This window comes from Gymnoscopelus braueri (genome assembly GCF_963280865.1).
Source record: "Gymnoscopelus braueri genome assembly, chromosome: 15".
NCBI lineage: Eukaryota > Metazoa > Chordata > Actinopteri > Myctophiformes > Myctophidae > Gymnoscopelus > Gymnoscopelus braueri.
In genome coordinates this window covers 49,267,607-49,283,383 of record NC_137620.1, presented here as the reverse complement: position 1 = coordinate 49,283,383, position 15,777 = coordinate 49,267,607, and the positions used below count along the sequence as shown (strand labels likewise).

Below are 15,777 nucleotides of genomic sequence, written 5' to 3'. Positions count from 1 at the left end.
CATCCGCGCAGAAAGCCTGTTCTTCTCCGTACACGAACAAAACAAATCTATCTAACCAAATGGAGTTACTATCTAAGTGCTGACCCTGTAGCCACGGATGTTAACTCTAAATTAGGAACCTGTGTTCAATGTATTAGTCCGTATATTTCAATCGATATGTGTTTTAATCCCGTCTGTGTCGGATTCTGTCGGGAGTTCCCTGTATTCCTCATTGGGCGGTTGTGAGGCGGCGCGCCTGGTGAAAGACAATATTACACTCAATATAAACGGGAAGTAAACGAGGGGGGAAAATGGTGTTCGGCCACAGACGTCCAGGGAGTGTGTGTACAGAGTTTTCCTGCGATCGGTCCAACGGCGCCGGAGATTAGCTGTTCACAGACAGACGCACACACACACACAGGGTGCAAAATATAGTCTTTTGTTCATTTACAAAGCTTACGTAAACACAACTGCAGTGGTTCTATTTGGTCTTCCTGCTCTTGTATTGAGGCATTTAGATCCTGTGGTCTGAGGGTCAAAGTTCACTGGCTCTATTGGCTCAGTTTAAAAATAATTTCAGCACTTGGGTGAGGACCTGGGTTTGAAAAAAGGGTGAAAAGGAGTCCCACAGGGCTCTCCTAGGACCCCTGATGTTTTCACTCTACACCACATATCTTTGGTGAATATTTACAGAATAGGAACGCTAGGGTTCATGTGGTTAATACAGTCATTTCTCCTGTCATTAATGTAGGATATCTCTACTGTCAGAGTTGAGTTAAATGACGTCTACATTATGCAGATTTCTTGGGTCTTTTTGGGGCGGGGGGCCCCATCAGAGCTAGAAGCTCTGGGACTTTTTGGGCGAGGGGCTGAAAGGAGGGTTCACCCAGGGCACCATCAGAGCTAGAAGCACCACTGTCCTTAAGATGTGCGGACGTCGGCCGTAACATCTTCTTCAGGGTGACTCGTGTGTTCCAGCCTTGATCTTTGACAAACAGGTAGACACAGTAAAACAGACCAGGAAACATCTCCATCAGGTCAATGTCAGCAGCAGCCTCAGCACTGTAAACACACAAAGCAGTGATCACTGAACATGTTATAATGAACACACTCACATCTATAGTATCTAACTGCTGCTTTATAAAGTAATAAAACGCATCACATTATTGAATTCAGCTTCATGGCTCCTAATCATTGACAAGCTTCAATACGAGACAGAGAAGATGAAACATTAAAACAAATTATAAAACAAAATGTGTGTATTGTCTTTGTGCTGTTGTGTATCACATTATATCCATATAATGCTCATATTCCTTATGAGATGTAAAACCTACTGATCATTACCAACACGTTTTATGAAGAAAAAAAATAATAATAATAATGTTCTTTGATTGTGACCTTGACCGAGTTCTAAAAAACATCCTACCCCACTTTAGACTACACACCCAGGGAAATGATCACACATTAGAACAAATATATATTTTGTACTTAGAAATTAATCGGAGCGACTACACTATGTGTCGTTTACTCATTTTGTAATCAAATTCAACTTACTGGTGTGCATGGAGATTGCGTATGAAGCGCAGCAATTCAAATCCATTCTCAGAGTATCCTGTCTTCCCTCTCCTTTTCTCCATCTCCTGGAACACCTTGGGTGGCAACTGGAAAAACACACAACTTAAATAATAAATGAACTCTTTTAATAGACATAAAGACACATGTTTTCACCTCTAAAGATGCTTTACTTACTGTGTCTTTCATTGTGTGTTTCCATGCATCAAACAGTCCCTTCTCAGCATACTGGTCCAATCCTGCCATGAGGTTCTGGTGGTCTGGGTTTCTGTAGTACTTCTCTACTTCCTCTTCATTTCCAACCAGTTTCAGGAAATCTACTCTCCTGGAAGATTTTACAAAACAAAGATAATGTACTGAAACCATCACTCTTAAAACATGTTGGTAGAAAAATAAAATAAATGTTAAAATCTAAAATAGCAGATCTACAAGCTCACAACATGTGATGCAAGGGGTTGTGCCCATGGAGATCTGCTATTTTCACTATTTTTGAAAATAGGGCATTAAGTGGTATTTCACGTCAAAACATTTCTGGGGTCACTTAACGACTAATAGCGCTCGCGCACCCCAGACAGTTTTTAAGTTGCTTGATTCAATATTTAGATATTTGATATTCATTTGATCGGATACCCCAATAAACCCAATATAACACATTCACCTTCAAACTCCATGCAAACCATTTTAGACTGAAAACACACGTCTCTGCTTCTAGTGACTGATATTGTCCTCTAATGAATGTTAGACTCATTAAAACACACGTCTCTGCTTCTAGTGACTGATATTGTCCTTCTAATGAATGTTAGACTCATTAAAACACACGTCTCTGCTTCTGGTGACTGATATTGTCCTTCTAATGAATGTTAGACTCATTAAAACACAAGTCTCTGCTTCTAGTGACTGATATTGTCCTTCTAATGAATGTTAGACTCATTAAAACACACGTCTCTGCTTCTGGTGACTGATATTGTCCTTCTAATAAATGTTAGACTCATTAAAACACACGTCTCTGCTTCTAGTGACTGATATTGTCCTTCTAATAAATTTTAGACTCATTAAAACACCCGTCTCTGCTTCTAGTGACTGATATTGTCCTTATAATGAATGTTAGACTCATTAAAACACACGTCTCTGCTTCTGGTGACTGATATTGTCCTTCTAATGAATGTTAGACTCATTAAAACACGTCTCTGCTTCTAGTGACTGATATTGTTCTTCTAATGAATGTTAGACTCATTGAAAACGCTAGTGTTGGCTACTCAATGAAAGTGTTGATGCATGAAGAGACCATTTTTCAATTACTTTCTATGAATAAATATATTTTTTAGTACAAAAATCAATGCATTAGAAGGACAATATCAGCCACTAGAGTCAGTGAGTGTATAATAAAATACTGTGTGTACAATGGAAATGATTTGTGATGATTTGTTTGTTTCTCATACTTTTCATTTCCCCAGAAGTAGGGATGAGCCAAGCATTCCTCCACTCTAGGTCTTTTCTTTGAGTCTTCCTTGATCATCCTCTTGATGAGATCCTTGGCAACCACATCCTGAACATGCTCCAGTTTGTACTTTCCATCCAGAATGTTGCCTTCACATCTAGCTGCTGGACCAAATGGATGGTGTCCTCCAGACAGGATGTAATATAACAGCATCCCAGCCACCTTTAGAATGAACATGAACATTTAGTGACAGTATGTATTGTTTTCATTGATTAAATTGTTCTCATGCAGAATAAGAACAAACCTGGATGTCAGCACTTCTTTTATATGGAACATGTTCATCACCACCATCTTCATTAATGGTCTCCTTCGCCATCCAGCATTTTGTTCCTGCACTTCTTGTTGAATATGTTGTTTGTCCTCTGGGCAGCCGTCTGCTTATTCCAAAATCTGCCAATCTGGCCTTCCTTGTAACATCTGCAGGGTAAATTGGATAGATAAATATAGCAAATGATTTTTGTATTACTAATTTACATCAGGCATTTGTTTTAATTTTCTTCTGTAGCTTACCGATCAAGACATTCTGGGGCTTGATATCCCGGTGGAGAATTGGGGGATTCTGCTGATGGAGTATCTTTAAGCTGGTGAGAACTTGTTGTGCGATCGCCTGTTCAGAAAGACGGCCTCCAGGAAATTCAATTCCCAACTTGATGTATTCTTCCAGCGTGTATTCACATAACTGAATCACAAGGTATCCAAAGTTCTCATCCTCTATAAAGTCCACATATCGTACAATGGAAGGATCACCAAGCTCTGGAAGACGTAAAAAGTCTTTCTCGTTCTTCAGCACTTCATAGTTTTCCAGAGTCATTCTCTTCACTGCAACTTCAGTGCCATCCTTTCTTAACCCCAAGAGGACCTGAGTTCCATCACTTCCACCTGCTATGCGGAATTCACCACCTTTCCCCATCACAACATTCTCAACTTTGACAACTTTGTCATCATCATGAGCGTTCGCAAGCTTCTCTAACTGTTGACTCCACCTTTTACTGATTCTGTTCCATTCTCGTGGTTGTTTTGATGGCTCTGTGTCAATTTCTGAGGCTGGTTTGCTGAGATGCTTTTGCAGTTTTCTAAGCCTGTCTGTCATAACTTCCTGACTCCGCATTTGTGCAGACATAATGACATCCTCAGGCACATGATCTATTCCCTTTGATGTAAAGAAGTTGGAGGTGTGTACAAATGGAAGGTTTGCCAGTATGGCATATGTGTACATGCTCACATCTCGGGGGTGTTTAGTTTCCACTAAAGGAACAATTGCTGTGCATATATTGTTGATGAAGTCTTGATTCCAGCTGCCATTGACATTAGTTTTCTGTGTAATCACAGAGAGTGTTGACAGAACTTCTAAAAGATCAAGATGAATTTTGTTTCTTGTGGGATGGAATCCCAGCAGGTGGGAGCTCAGAGCCAGTGCTACCTCACTGGGTATCTCTTCCATTGTGCTGAAAATGGTTCGGAGAGAACTAACTGTGGTTTTGGGAAAATGATGTGTCATGTTTGAAAATCGTTTGACTACATTTTCAATGTAGAAGTTCAGTTTGTTATTGTCCTTCAGCCACTTAATACATTTCTGATGGTATTCTTCTCGTCTGTGACTCAGGTGAACACCATTAAACAGAATATCGATCACAGTCAGGTGGTTCAGGGGATTCTCCTCCAGCATGTTACACTCAAAAATTTCAAAAACCTCTCTTGGTGATTTCTGGGACATAGCCATTAGCACATCATGAAAAAGTTGTATTTTGGAATACATTTCCTCACCGCTCGATACAAGCTCATCAATCAATTCACCAATTTTCTTCTTGTAAATAGGCCTATGATTATTATGAGTACGAGGGAGTAAACCTGTAAATACACCAGCATCAATAAGAACTTTCATAACATCTTGCCTGTCATTGAGGGCAGCAATGTGAAGTGGTGTCAACCCTTGGGTATTTGAGTTTGTGATTTGTGCGCCAGCTTTAATTAATCTCCTCATAAATTCAACTGGTGCTGATTTACAGGCATAATCTAGAGGAGACGGCGTGTGAAATATTGAATCCCAAAAAGCTGGGTCTGGACCCTCTGTCAGAAGGAAGTCACAAATGTCCATTTTGTGAAATGCTACAGCAGCTGACAAGGGAGTTACATACTTCTCCAACTCGTTGCAGGGGTAAACTCCATAAATACTATCCACATTAATTGAATTCTTGAGATTGTCGAGGTCATTGTTAATAATGAGCTGTATTATAGGATGTGTTCCCTCTAGAAACCGAACCATTTTGTTGCTTCAGAAGATCTGTGGGGAGACAGAATTGTGAGGTCAATACACCTGCTCAGATAGGATTTTACAGCTTTTCATTTAAACATGAGATCTGCAACCGCAGGCTGTCAAGCTTCACCTCAGATGTAGTGGTGTTGATGGTTGTTGCACTGATTATCAATATCCTCCATCTTGAAGCGGCAAAAAATATGAATCTGGGTGACCACTATGAAATGACAATCAGTGTAAAAGCCATGGATCAGGATATGCAGGACACACACACACACACACACGCACACACACACACACACGCACACGCACACGCACACGCACACGCACACGCACACACACACACACACACACACACAGAGTGTTGCAACTCCTGCATTCTTCCTCTGGCTGCCTGAGGCGATGTCAAAATACAAAATACTTTAAGTTTGTTCTCTTCACATAATAATACTTTTGAGCCGTGCTCCTAGAAGTGTTTTTATTTTGTTGTTGCTACTCATGAGCAAGGCAGTACAGTACAAGACTCTGCAGAAACAAAATGGTTGTTTGACTCATGAGCAATAAAATAAAGTTACCTGGTATCTGGAGCAGTTGTGTAGTTGTTTGTGATGTTTGTCTAACAGCCAGTCAGTGTCTGTTGGAGTGAAGTGTTGATGTCTGTGTGTGTTGATAAAACCCTGTTGGAACAAAGAGACACATTCATAGTTTTAATGATTCAACTCCTCTCTCCTTTGAGGAAGTAGGAACATGATAAAACGATCGACACGGTTCTTGGCTGGTGACTTCAGTCCAAAACAACTTGATCGGAGTTAATGTATGAAAGTAAACACATTAACATACAGATGATCTGAGGCTATCATCATAATTATACTGATTAAATCATTAATAATTCCATTTCTAATGTCATGACAGAGAACACGGTAAAGAACACCTACCTGTTCAACAAGGAGGAAGCAACGAGACAGAAATGAAGGTGTGGGATAAATTTTTAGGGCAGAGGGAGGAGGGGTTAAGGAGGGGGGGGTGTGTCCCAGACCTTGTAGGGCAGAGGGAGGAGGGGTTAATCTCTCCCTGTCTCTCCCTGTCTCTATATACCTCTCTCTGTCTCTCTCTGCCTATATCTGTCTCTATCTCCCTGTCTCTCTCTGTACTGGTGACTGATATTGTCATTCTAATGAATGTTAGACTCATTAAAACACACGTCTCTGCTTCTGGTGACTGATATTGTCCTTCTAATGAATGTTAGACTCATTAAAACACACGTCTCTGCTTCTAGTGACTGATATTGTCCTTCTAATGAACGTTAGACTCATTAAAACACACGTCTCTGCTTCTGGTGACTGATATTGTCCTTCTAATGAACGTTAGACTCATTAAAACACACGTCTCTGCTTCTGGTGACTGATATTGTCCTTCTAATGAACGTTAGACTCATTAAAACACACGTCTCTGCTTCTGGTGACTGATATTGTCCTTCTAATGAACGTTAGACTCATTAAAACACACGTCTCTGCTTCTAGTGACTGATATTGTCCTTCTAATGAACGTTAGACTCATTAAAACACACGTCTCTGCTTCTAGTGACTGATATTGTCCTTCTAATGAATGTTAGACTCATTAAAACACACGTCTCTGCTTCTGGTGACTGATATTGTCCTTCTAATGAATGTTAGACTCATTAAAACACACGTCTCTGCTTCTAGTGACTGATATTGTCCTTCTAATGAATGTTAGACTCATTAAAACACACGTCTCTGCTTCTGGTGACTGATATTGTCCTTCTAATGAATGTTAGACTCATTAAAACACACGTCTCTGCTTCTGGTGACTGATATTGTCCTTCTAATGAATGTTAGACTCATTAAAACACACGTCTCTGCTTCTAGTGACTGATATTGTCCTTCTAATGAATGTTAGACTCATTAAAACACACGTCTCTGCTTCTAGTGACTGATATTGTCCTTCTAATGAATGTTAGACTCATTAAAACACACGTCTCTGCTTCTAGTGACTGATATTGTCCTTCTAATGAATGTTAGACTCATTAAAACACACGTCTCTGCTTCTAGTGACTGATATTGTCCTTCTAATGAATGTTAGACTCATTAAAACACACGTCTCTGCTTCTGGTGACTGATATTGTCCTTCTAATGAATGTTAGACTCATTAAAACACACGTCTCTGCTTCTGGTGACTGATATTGTCCTTCTAATGAATGTTAGACTCATTAAAACACACGTCTCTGCTTCTAGTCACTGATATTGTCCTTCTAATGAATGTTAGACTCATTAAAACACACGTCTCTGCTTCTGGTGACTGATATTGTCCTTCTAATGAATGTTAGACTCATTAAAACACACGTCTCTGCTTCTGGTGACTGATATTGTCCTTCTAATGAATGTTAGACTCATTAAAACACACGTCTCTGCTTCTGGTGACTGATATTGTCCTTCTAATGAATGTTAGACTCATTAAAACACACGTCTCTGCTTCTGGTGACTGATATTGTCCTTCTAATGAATGTTAGACTCATTAAAACACACGTCTCTGCTTCTGGTGACTGATATTGTCCTTCTAATGAATGTTAGACTCATTAAAACACATGTGTCTGCTTCTGGTGACCGATATTGTCCTTCTAATGAATGTTAGACTCATTAAAACACACGTCTCTGCTTCTGGTGACCGATATTGTCCTTCTAATGAATGTTAGACTCATTAAAACACATGTGTCTGCTTCTGGTGACCGATATTGTCCTTCTAATGAATGTTAGACTCATTGAAACACACGTCTCTGCTTCTGGTGACTGATATTGTCCTTCTAATGAATGTTAGACTCATTAAAACACACGTCTCTGCTTCTGGTGACTGTATTGTCCTTCTAATTGTCCCTGCTTCTGGCACCAGAGCTCTTAGCTAACTCTGGTCAATTTACATAGATGTGAAAACTGAAATATTGATTGATTTGCCCGGCTAAAATCATATTTGTATTCTTATCTTCATATGGTCTTTGTTTCCCAGACTAGAGAGGCTCACAGATGATGACTTCCACAAAGCAGAGGAGCATCAAGTTGACTTCAACAGTCTGCGTCCTGATTGAGCTGGAGGTGCGTTTCACTGTGGCTTAAAATGACCCTCTGTCTGTTCTGTTTACCAGTGCTGTGGAAGAGAAGTTCTGGGGAGATCTGGTGAAAATGATACCAGGTATTTGTCATTGAGGCCTATGCAGGGAAACCAGACCATTTTCACTGTTAGACACTAAATGGTTGGCCATGTTTTCATTACAGGATGGACGGAGACAGGTTTGGTTTGTAATTTAATAATTTATACCTGCAAAGTAACCAGTAACTAAAGTTTTCAAATAATAATATTAATATAATAATATTAATATAATAATAATATTTTAGTAGAGTAAAAGTACAATATTTGCCTCTGAGATGTAGTGGAGTATAAGTTAAAAGTATAGACAATTGGAAATACTCCAGTAAAGTCAAAATACCTCAAAATTGTACTTAAGCACAGTTATTGAGTAAATGTACTTAGTTACTTTCCACCACTGGTCTGTGCTGCTACCATGTGTGCTTTTCTCTAACTAAACTTGTTTATTCACACTTCACTTGTGATTTGTTGAATATTGCAACGCTCTGTTAAACATTGGAACGCTGCCGGTCCAGTAGATGGCGCTCACACACTGTCTTTGTTTTTTTGTGATGTTGTGATTGCTACGTCCGAGAGACAAGTTTGATTGATTTATGTACTTTATTTAATGTATGCATTTGGCCACGGACCCCCATCTGAAACATTTTGTGCCAGGGACCCCCAGAAGAGAAGATTTATGTTAAGAAATTCAACATTATTCAAACTTTTCCAAACATTTTCGAGATTTTTCAAAACATTTCAAAAATAGCAGATCTACAAGCTCACAGCGCGACACGAAGTGACGTGCTGTGAGCTTGTAGATCTGCTATTTTTGAAAAGCCAAAGTATAAAATGTGGAGCTTTCTGACTCCACACAGGTGTAGATGGTTTAGTGTTGATGACTGATAGCAGTCTGGAGATCAACATCCGGTCAGAAAACGGAAACGGAAATGGTGCGTCTATGTCTTGTTCAGCGCACCGGATCCAGTAGGCGGGGCTTTGGACCGGATGTGAATACGGGTTTAAATTGGACGCAGGCGCATCACGGCTGCTTGATTTGAAAAGTTTGGTCTCCAACGCACCACTGTGCTCTGTAGAAGGTAAACTAATGTTTGATTTATATCAACATGACACGTTTTTATCACCAATATTTAACACAATTATTATTTAAGCATTCGAGGTGTTGTAGGACTGAATTATTATGACACCAAACATGGACAAATATGTGAAATATTGTGTTTTATAACCGAGGGAGAAAATGCATCAAACTAGTCATTTTTATCGAGTCTTAACTTTTACTTCATAGATATAATATGCAAATGACTAAATCGATTACGATAGTCTTGATTCAAGGCTATAGCGTCAAACAAACATTTGTTCCAAATGATCACTAAACTAAATTGTCACCTAAAGTTTACACTTTAAACCACACTCACTGTGAGGGGGTTTGTAGATCTAACCCTGCCATAATTATATACATTAAGGTCCTTACACACCGGCGAATATGCGAATATACGCAAAATTCAGACTCGTTCCGAATAATTAAAAGACGGTCAGGGATTGTATTGATGGTGATCGAGTCTGATGTTTGTTGGTAGTTTTAAACGGCTCATAAATCCCCATAAATGAACCCAATCCAACACATAAAGTGTTTAAACCCAAAGCCACGGATGTTACCCGTTCATACGGGTCTGTCGTGTTCCGTAATATTACGTAAAATTGAATAAAGACGCGTTTTAATCCCGTGTGTGTCTGAACGCCTTCTATTTCCACATTTACACTGAGTGTAATACCTGCGTTCACCTGCTGCAACAGCGCCACTTTACAAAATAGTTAGTGGTTCTGTGTTTAAGGCTCGTGCGTCTACATTTATGTATGCATTGTAACTATAAAGTGATTATCTTAAAGCCACAGATGTTATCCGTACATACGGGGTGTTAGTGTTCAGTTAATATTCAGTATAGTTTAATAAAGACGTGTTTTAATCCCGTCTGTGGATGAACGTCATTGTATTTCCTGGATTACATGGGGTGTAATACCGGCGTTCACCTGCTGCAACAGCGCCACTTACACCCATTGAATGATATATATAGGCCTACACAGTGATGTTCAGACAGAGCAGATTAAAACATTTATTCATTGAATAATACTGAACATAAACATATATATATATATGTGTGTGTGTGTGTGTGTGTGTGTGAGAACGCTCCCCCCTCCCCACTTGTTCTGTAAAGAACAATAGGCAAGCAATTGAAGCCATGGCCATGTAAATTAACATAAGGTGTCCTCTTCTACGTCGTCAAATACCGCATAAAAAGAGCCACAGGTAAACAGCTATTTACCATTCACCTGAAAGCTGAGGAGAAGAGAGAACTTGAATGAATTTAATTGTTCTATTTCAAATGGATGGGCTCATTACAAATTGCATTGTTTGATTTTAATGTAAATAATTAAAGTAGCTAATCTTCATAAAACATTTTTTAAAGTGATATACTGTAGTTATAGCAGTGACTGAGATGTAGTGGAGTAAAAGTTCTGGAAATTGGAAATACTAAAGTAAAGTAAAACTCAAATCTTTAGGTACAGTACTTGAGTAAATGTAATGAGTTACTTTACACCACTGTTCTATAAATGTAATTATTTAACCACCCACACACATTACCAGGTATTGTTTCATTTCAAATTGAATTATTCTACTTAAAATGGTTTATAATAAGGGTAATAATAATAATAATAATAAGACAAGACAAGACAACAGATTGAAAAACAATGCTGTATAACTGAATGCGTGTGAGCGCGCATGTGCGTCCGCAACTGGTTCCTGCCCACCTCAAGTCACCATTTGACCAATCTTGCCCGGACATCAAAATGAGTTTGCCACCCCTGGCCTACAGTGATGTTCAGACAGAGCAGATTAAAACATTTATTCATTGAATAATACTGAACATAAAGGGTCCGTATGGTGGGATAACATCTGTGGCTTTGGGATAAACTTTATATTTAGAACGTATACATTTATCAAGATGTTTGAGACTTTAACATGGAACTAAAACTCCACAACACTATTTTTGGAGAGTGTTCAAGATAGTCATAGATGACATCATAATAATAATAATGACATTTTATTTGTACAGCACTTTTCACTTCATAAAATATCTAGAACAAAACAAATGTAAAAGCCTAAGGATAGAGATTAAACTGAGCTAAATTGTAAGATAAATAACACTCAGGCAGGAGAAAAATTAATCTAAACTAAATATCGATAACAAGAAATGTGAGTCTTGATCTAATGCTGAAATGAAACCATAATATGGTCTCTATCGGGAGGAAACCTCAGAACGTCCAAAACTGTTACTTTTCAGGATTCAAAAATGGCGAAAGTATCAGATCTACAAGCTCAAAACATGTTGCTTTGTGCGTTTCAAGCTTGTAGATCTTCTACTGTTGATGCTTTTATGTGACGCTGTAGTTTGATCAAGTAGGACGAGAGGTTGGACCACTTCAACCATTATCTTATGCTTTGGGCTATTCAAAAATAGCAGATCTACAAGCTCGTAGCGCGGCACTCGGTGCCGCGCTACGAGCTTGTAGATCTGCTATTTTTTTTAAAAATCATAAATTTGTGCACATTTTTCAAAATATGTTTTAAAGTCAACATTTTTAACTCTAATATTTGCTTCTGGGGGGATTCTACAAATGTCTTCTAAATAACAGTTTTTTGAAAAGAACTTATGTTGCTATAATCAAACTTTTTCATGACAAGGACAAGGACCACCCAAAATGATATGTATTTGGCCGTGGACCCCCATCTCAAAATATGTTGTTCCAGGGACCCCCCAGAAGCAAACATTTGAGTAAAATAAATGTGCACATTTTCACGATTTTTCAAAACAAATTGCAGATCTACAAGCTCATAGCGCGGCACTCGGTGCCTCGCTATGAGCTTGTAGATCTGCTATTTTTGAATAGCCAAAGTGTAAGATAATGGTTAAAGTGGTTACACTGATGCGTTCCCGGTCTTAAAGGGTTAACACTATAGCATACATGATGGGTCAACTGGCGGCCCGGGGGCCACATGCGGCCCTCACCTTCACTTAATGTGGCCCACAGGTTAATACTGATTTATTATTGATTTTAGCTGTTACTATTCCTAACATGCAATCATGACCCGCTTTAATTACTTCAGTCTATATTATTAGTTTAATGACTGTCCAATGTATTTGTATTTAAGTTCATAAAGTTAACTTAAGGATAACTAAATGCATTTGAAATTAAATAAAATATTAACTTTTCAGGATTCCAATTAAAAAATACCAAAAAAATATTCTGGATTCCAATTCCAAAATAGCAAAAATAGCAGATCTACAAGCTCTGAGCTTGTAGATCAGCTATTTTTGCTACTTTTGTGTGACATACTAGAATGACAAATTTAATTTATGAAAAAAGTAAAAATAACAAATAAGGAGATAAGAGGTGTCTGTCCGACAGTAACAAGTGTCCCTCTGGAGTGAGTGTGTAAATATAGTGGCCCTCTACATCATCAAAGTTTTTCTATTATTATTATACAATATATTAAATGTAATGTTGGTGTATATCTGTGTCTTGCAGGTTAATCATGTGGTGACCTTCAGCAGAGTGGACTAAATCTACTTCATACAGTGAGTTGAAAACGCTGAGTCATGGCTCCTAGCTATGACTCAGCGTTTGACTCGCTGTATGAGCTCTACAGTGAAGGTCCTGGATGGATGGAGTCATCAGGAGATAGCTGGTAATAGAGTGTCTGTAACTCAGGACAAGGGGCAGGAAGATGGAACCTCGATGGAGTCGACGCAGCAACGAGCCCTGAGAGCTGAAACGTATAACGGTGCCAACGCACGCTCTCCGTCCGAGATACAAGGCGTACGGTGCTCGGGACGTGGTGCCATACAACCTACGCGGCTCTATTAATACCAGCTATCTTCAACCACGCGGCGGGAGACCCCACACGGTACGTACCTGGATCACACCTGGCCAGTAGTGGTGGAAAGTAACTAGGTGCATTTACTTGAGTACTGTATTTATTAAGTACAATTTCAAGGGATGTGTACTTTACTTGAGTATTTCCAAATTTCAATACTTTTACTTTTACTCCACTACATCTCGGATCCAAATATTGTACTTTTTACTTCACTACATTTATTTGAAAACTTTAGTTACTTTGTAGATTTTAATTATAATTACAAAACATGTATTAACCACTTCAGCCCTATATACATTTCGGCCATTTGAAAATAGCCGATCTACAAGCTCACAATGCGTTGCGATGCGACACATTGTGAGCTTGTAGATCTGCTATTTTCAAAAGATTTGAATATATTTTGAAATTTGTGAAACGGGATATTCTACATAATGAGTACTTTTATTTTTGGTACTTTAAGTACATTTTGATACCAGTGCCTTTGTACTTTTACTCAAGTGAATTTTGAATTCCGGACTTTTACTTGTAACAGAGTATTTCTACATTGCAGTATTGATACTTTTACTTAAGTAAAAAAAAACAGTATTTTTTTCCACCACTGCTGGCCATTTTAAACTAGGGCTGTGTCACCATTGTTATTATTATTATTATATTATTAAATGTAAGTTGACGATTAATTGTCACATAAATGATTGCGATCAAAGATTTAATTGTGTTTGACGTTGAGCATTGGAACATTATGAATACAAATGTAATTTATTTTAGGCTTTTAGGGCTTCGTAAACAAAAGTTGCACAAGGTAGATATGACAAATAATATACATCATTTAATTACAACAAATACATTCATAGTGGGATTAGCAGAGTGGAAGTAGCCAATCTACAAGCTCAAAACGTGTGGCATCGCAACATGTTTTGAGCTGGTAGATCTGCTATTTCCACAAAATGTTTGAAAATATATGAACATTTTTAACATGGTAATGATTATGACGATTATGCAGAACATAATTGCAAATTCAAATAATTGCAATTAGGCTATTACGTAATAATTGTGACCGGTCTAGTATAAACCCTAGGGTTTATACTCATGGTAACTGAAGACTGGTAACAGTCACTCTTTGAGAGCCACTGGTCTAGTATAAACCCTAGGGTTTATACTCATGGTAACTGATGACTGGTATGAGAGCCACTGGTCTAGCGGCTGAGAGCTGAACCAAGACGTCTGTGGTTTTATTTTCAAGCCGAATCCCAACCCTCAACATTCTGCCTCCACCAGTGTTATGGAGAAATTGGTGACCTGACAAAAGATGTGTCCATCTTGTGGACTTCACATGTCAAACATCCAAAGTCAATCGCTGTTAGTTTATGAACGGAGTTGCTCTGTTCATAAACAAACAAACGGTTGTTTTTTACATTTGGACATGGTGATGTTTTTTTGAAGTCCACGAGATGGTCGCATGTTTTCTTACCAATTTCACTGTAACACAACACCACCATGCTGGAGGCAGGAGGCACAAACTGGAGTTTTGGAATCAGCGGCCATATTGGAAATAAATCGGGCCTCTTCCTCACTCCCCTTCACAGGTGTTACCAATGATGCTAATGAAGGCTCTGTTCCAAACGGACCCTTACGGGGTGTGTAACTTAGTGTACAGATGGAAACAAATTACAGTCCATTTGGTTCCATTTGTACACTCTCAGAGTTATGGGGGTCCTTTGAGAACCACTGTGCTACACTAAATAGAACAGAGCCTTCATTAGAACCACTGTGTTACACTAAATGGAACAGAGCCTTCATTAGAACCACTGTGTTACACTAAATAGAACAGAGCCTTCATTAGAACCACTGTGTTACACTAAATGGAACAGAGCCTTCATTAGAACCACTGTGTTACACTAAATAGAACAGAGCCTTCATTAGAACCACTGTGCTACACTAAATGGAACAGAGCCTTCATTAGAACCACTGTGTTACACTAAATAGAACAGAGCCTTCATTAGAACCACTGTGTTACACTAAATGGAACAGAGCCTTCATTAGAACCACTGTGCTACACTAAATAGAACAGAGCCTTCATTAGAACCACTGTTACACTAAATAGAACAGAGCCTTCATTAGAACCACTGTGTTACACTAAATAGAACAGAGCCTTCATTAGAACCACTGTGCTACACTAAATAGAACAGAGCCTTCATTAGAACCACTGTGCTACACTAAATGGAACAGAGCCTTCATTAGAACCACTGTGCTACACTAAATAGAACAGAGCCTTCATTAGAACCACTGTGTTACACTAAATAGAACAGAGCCTTCATTTGTATCATTGGTAACACATGTGAAGGAAGTAAGGAAGAGGCCCAATCCTTGGCCAAATGAATATTA

At 38.7% G+C, this 15,777-nt stretch overlaps 1 protein-coding gene across 2 annotated transcripts; it reads right to left on the bottom strand.

The window, feature by feature from the left end:
• Nucleotides 1-436: 436 nt before the first annotated feature.
• On the bottom strand, nucleotides 437-5,985 carry LOC308102284 (serine/threonine-protein kinase/endoribonuclease IRE1-like). Of its 2 annotated transcripts, none has more exons than XM_080451923.1 (6): nucleotides 3,560-4,075; nucleotides 3,294-3,466; nucleotides 2,991-3,211; nucleotides 1,729-1,876; nucleotides 1,534-1,640; nucleotides 437-1,041 (listed from the first exon to the last, which is right to left on the bottom strand). In XM_080451923.1, the coding sequence occupies exons 1-6, from the start codon at nucleotides 3,957-3,959 to the stop codon at nucleotides 771-773; spliced, it is 1,320 nt and encodes a 439-aa protein (XP_080308049.1). In that variant the 5' UTR covers nucleotides 3,960-4,075; the 3' UTR covers nucleotides 437-770. The 2 variants fall into 2 exon arrangements, with proteins under 2 accessions (XP_080308049.1, XP_080308050.1); XM_080451924.1 differs by lacking the exon at nucleotides 3,560-4,075 and adding an exon at nucleotides 5,879-5,985 and having other exon boundaries at nucleotides 589-1,041.
• Between the last annotated feature and the right edge of the window lie 9,792 nt (nucleotides 5,986-15,777).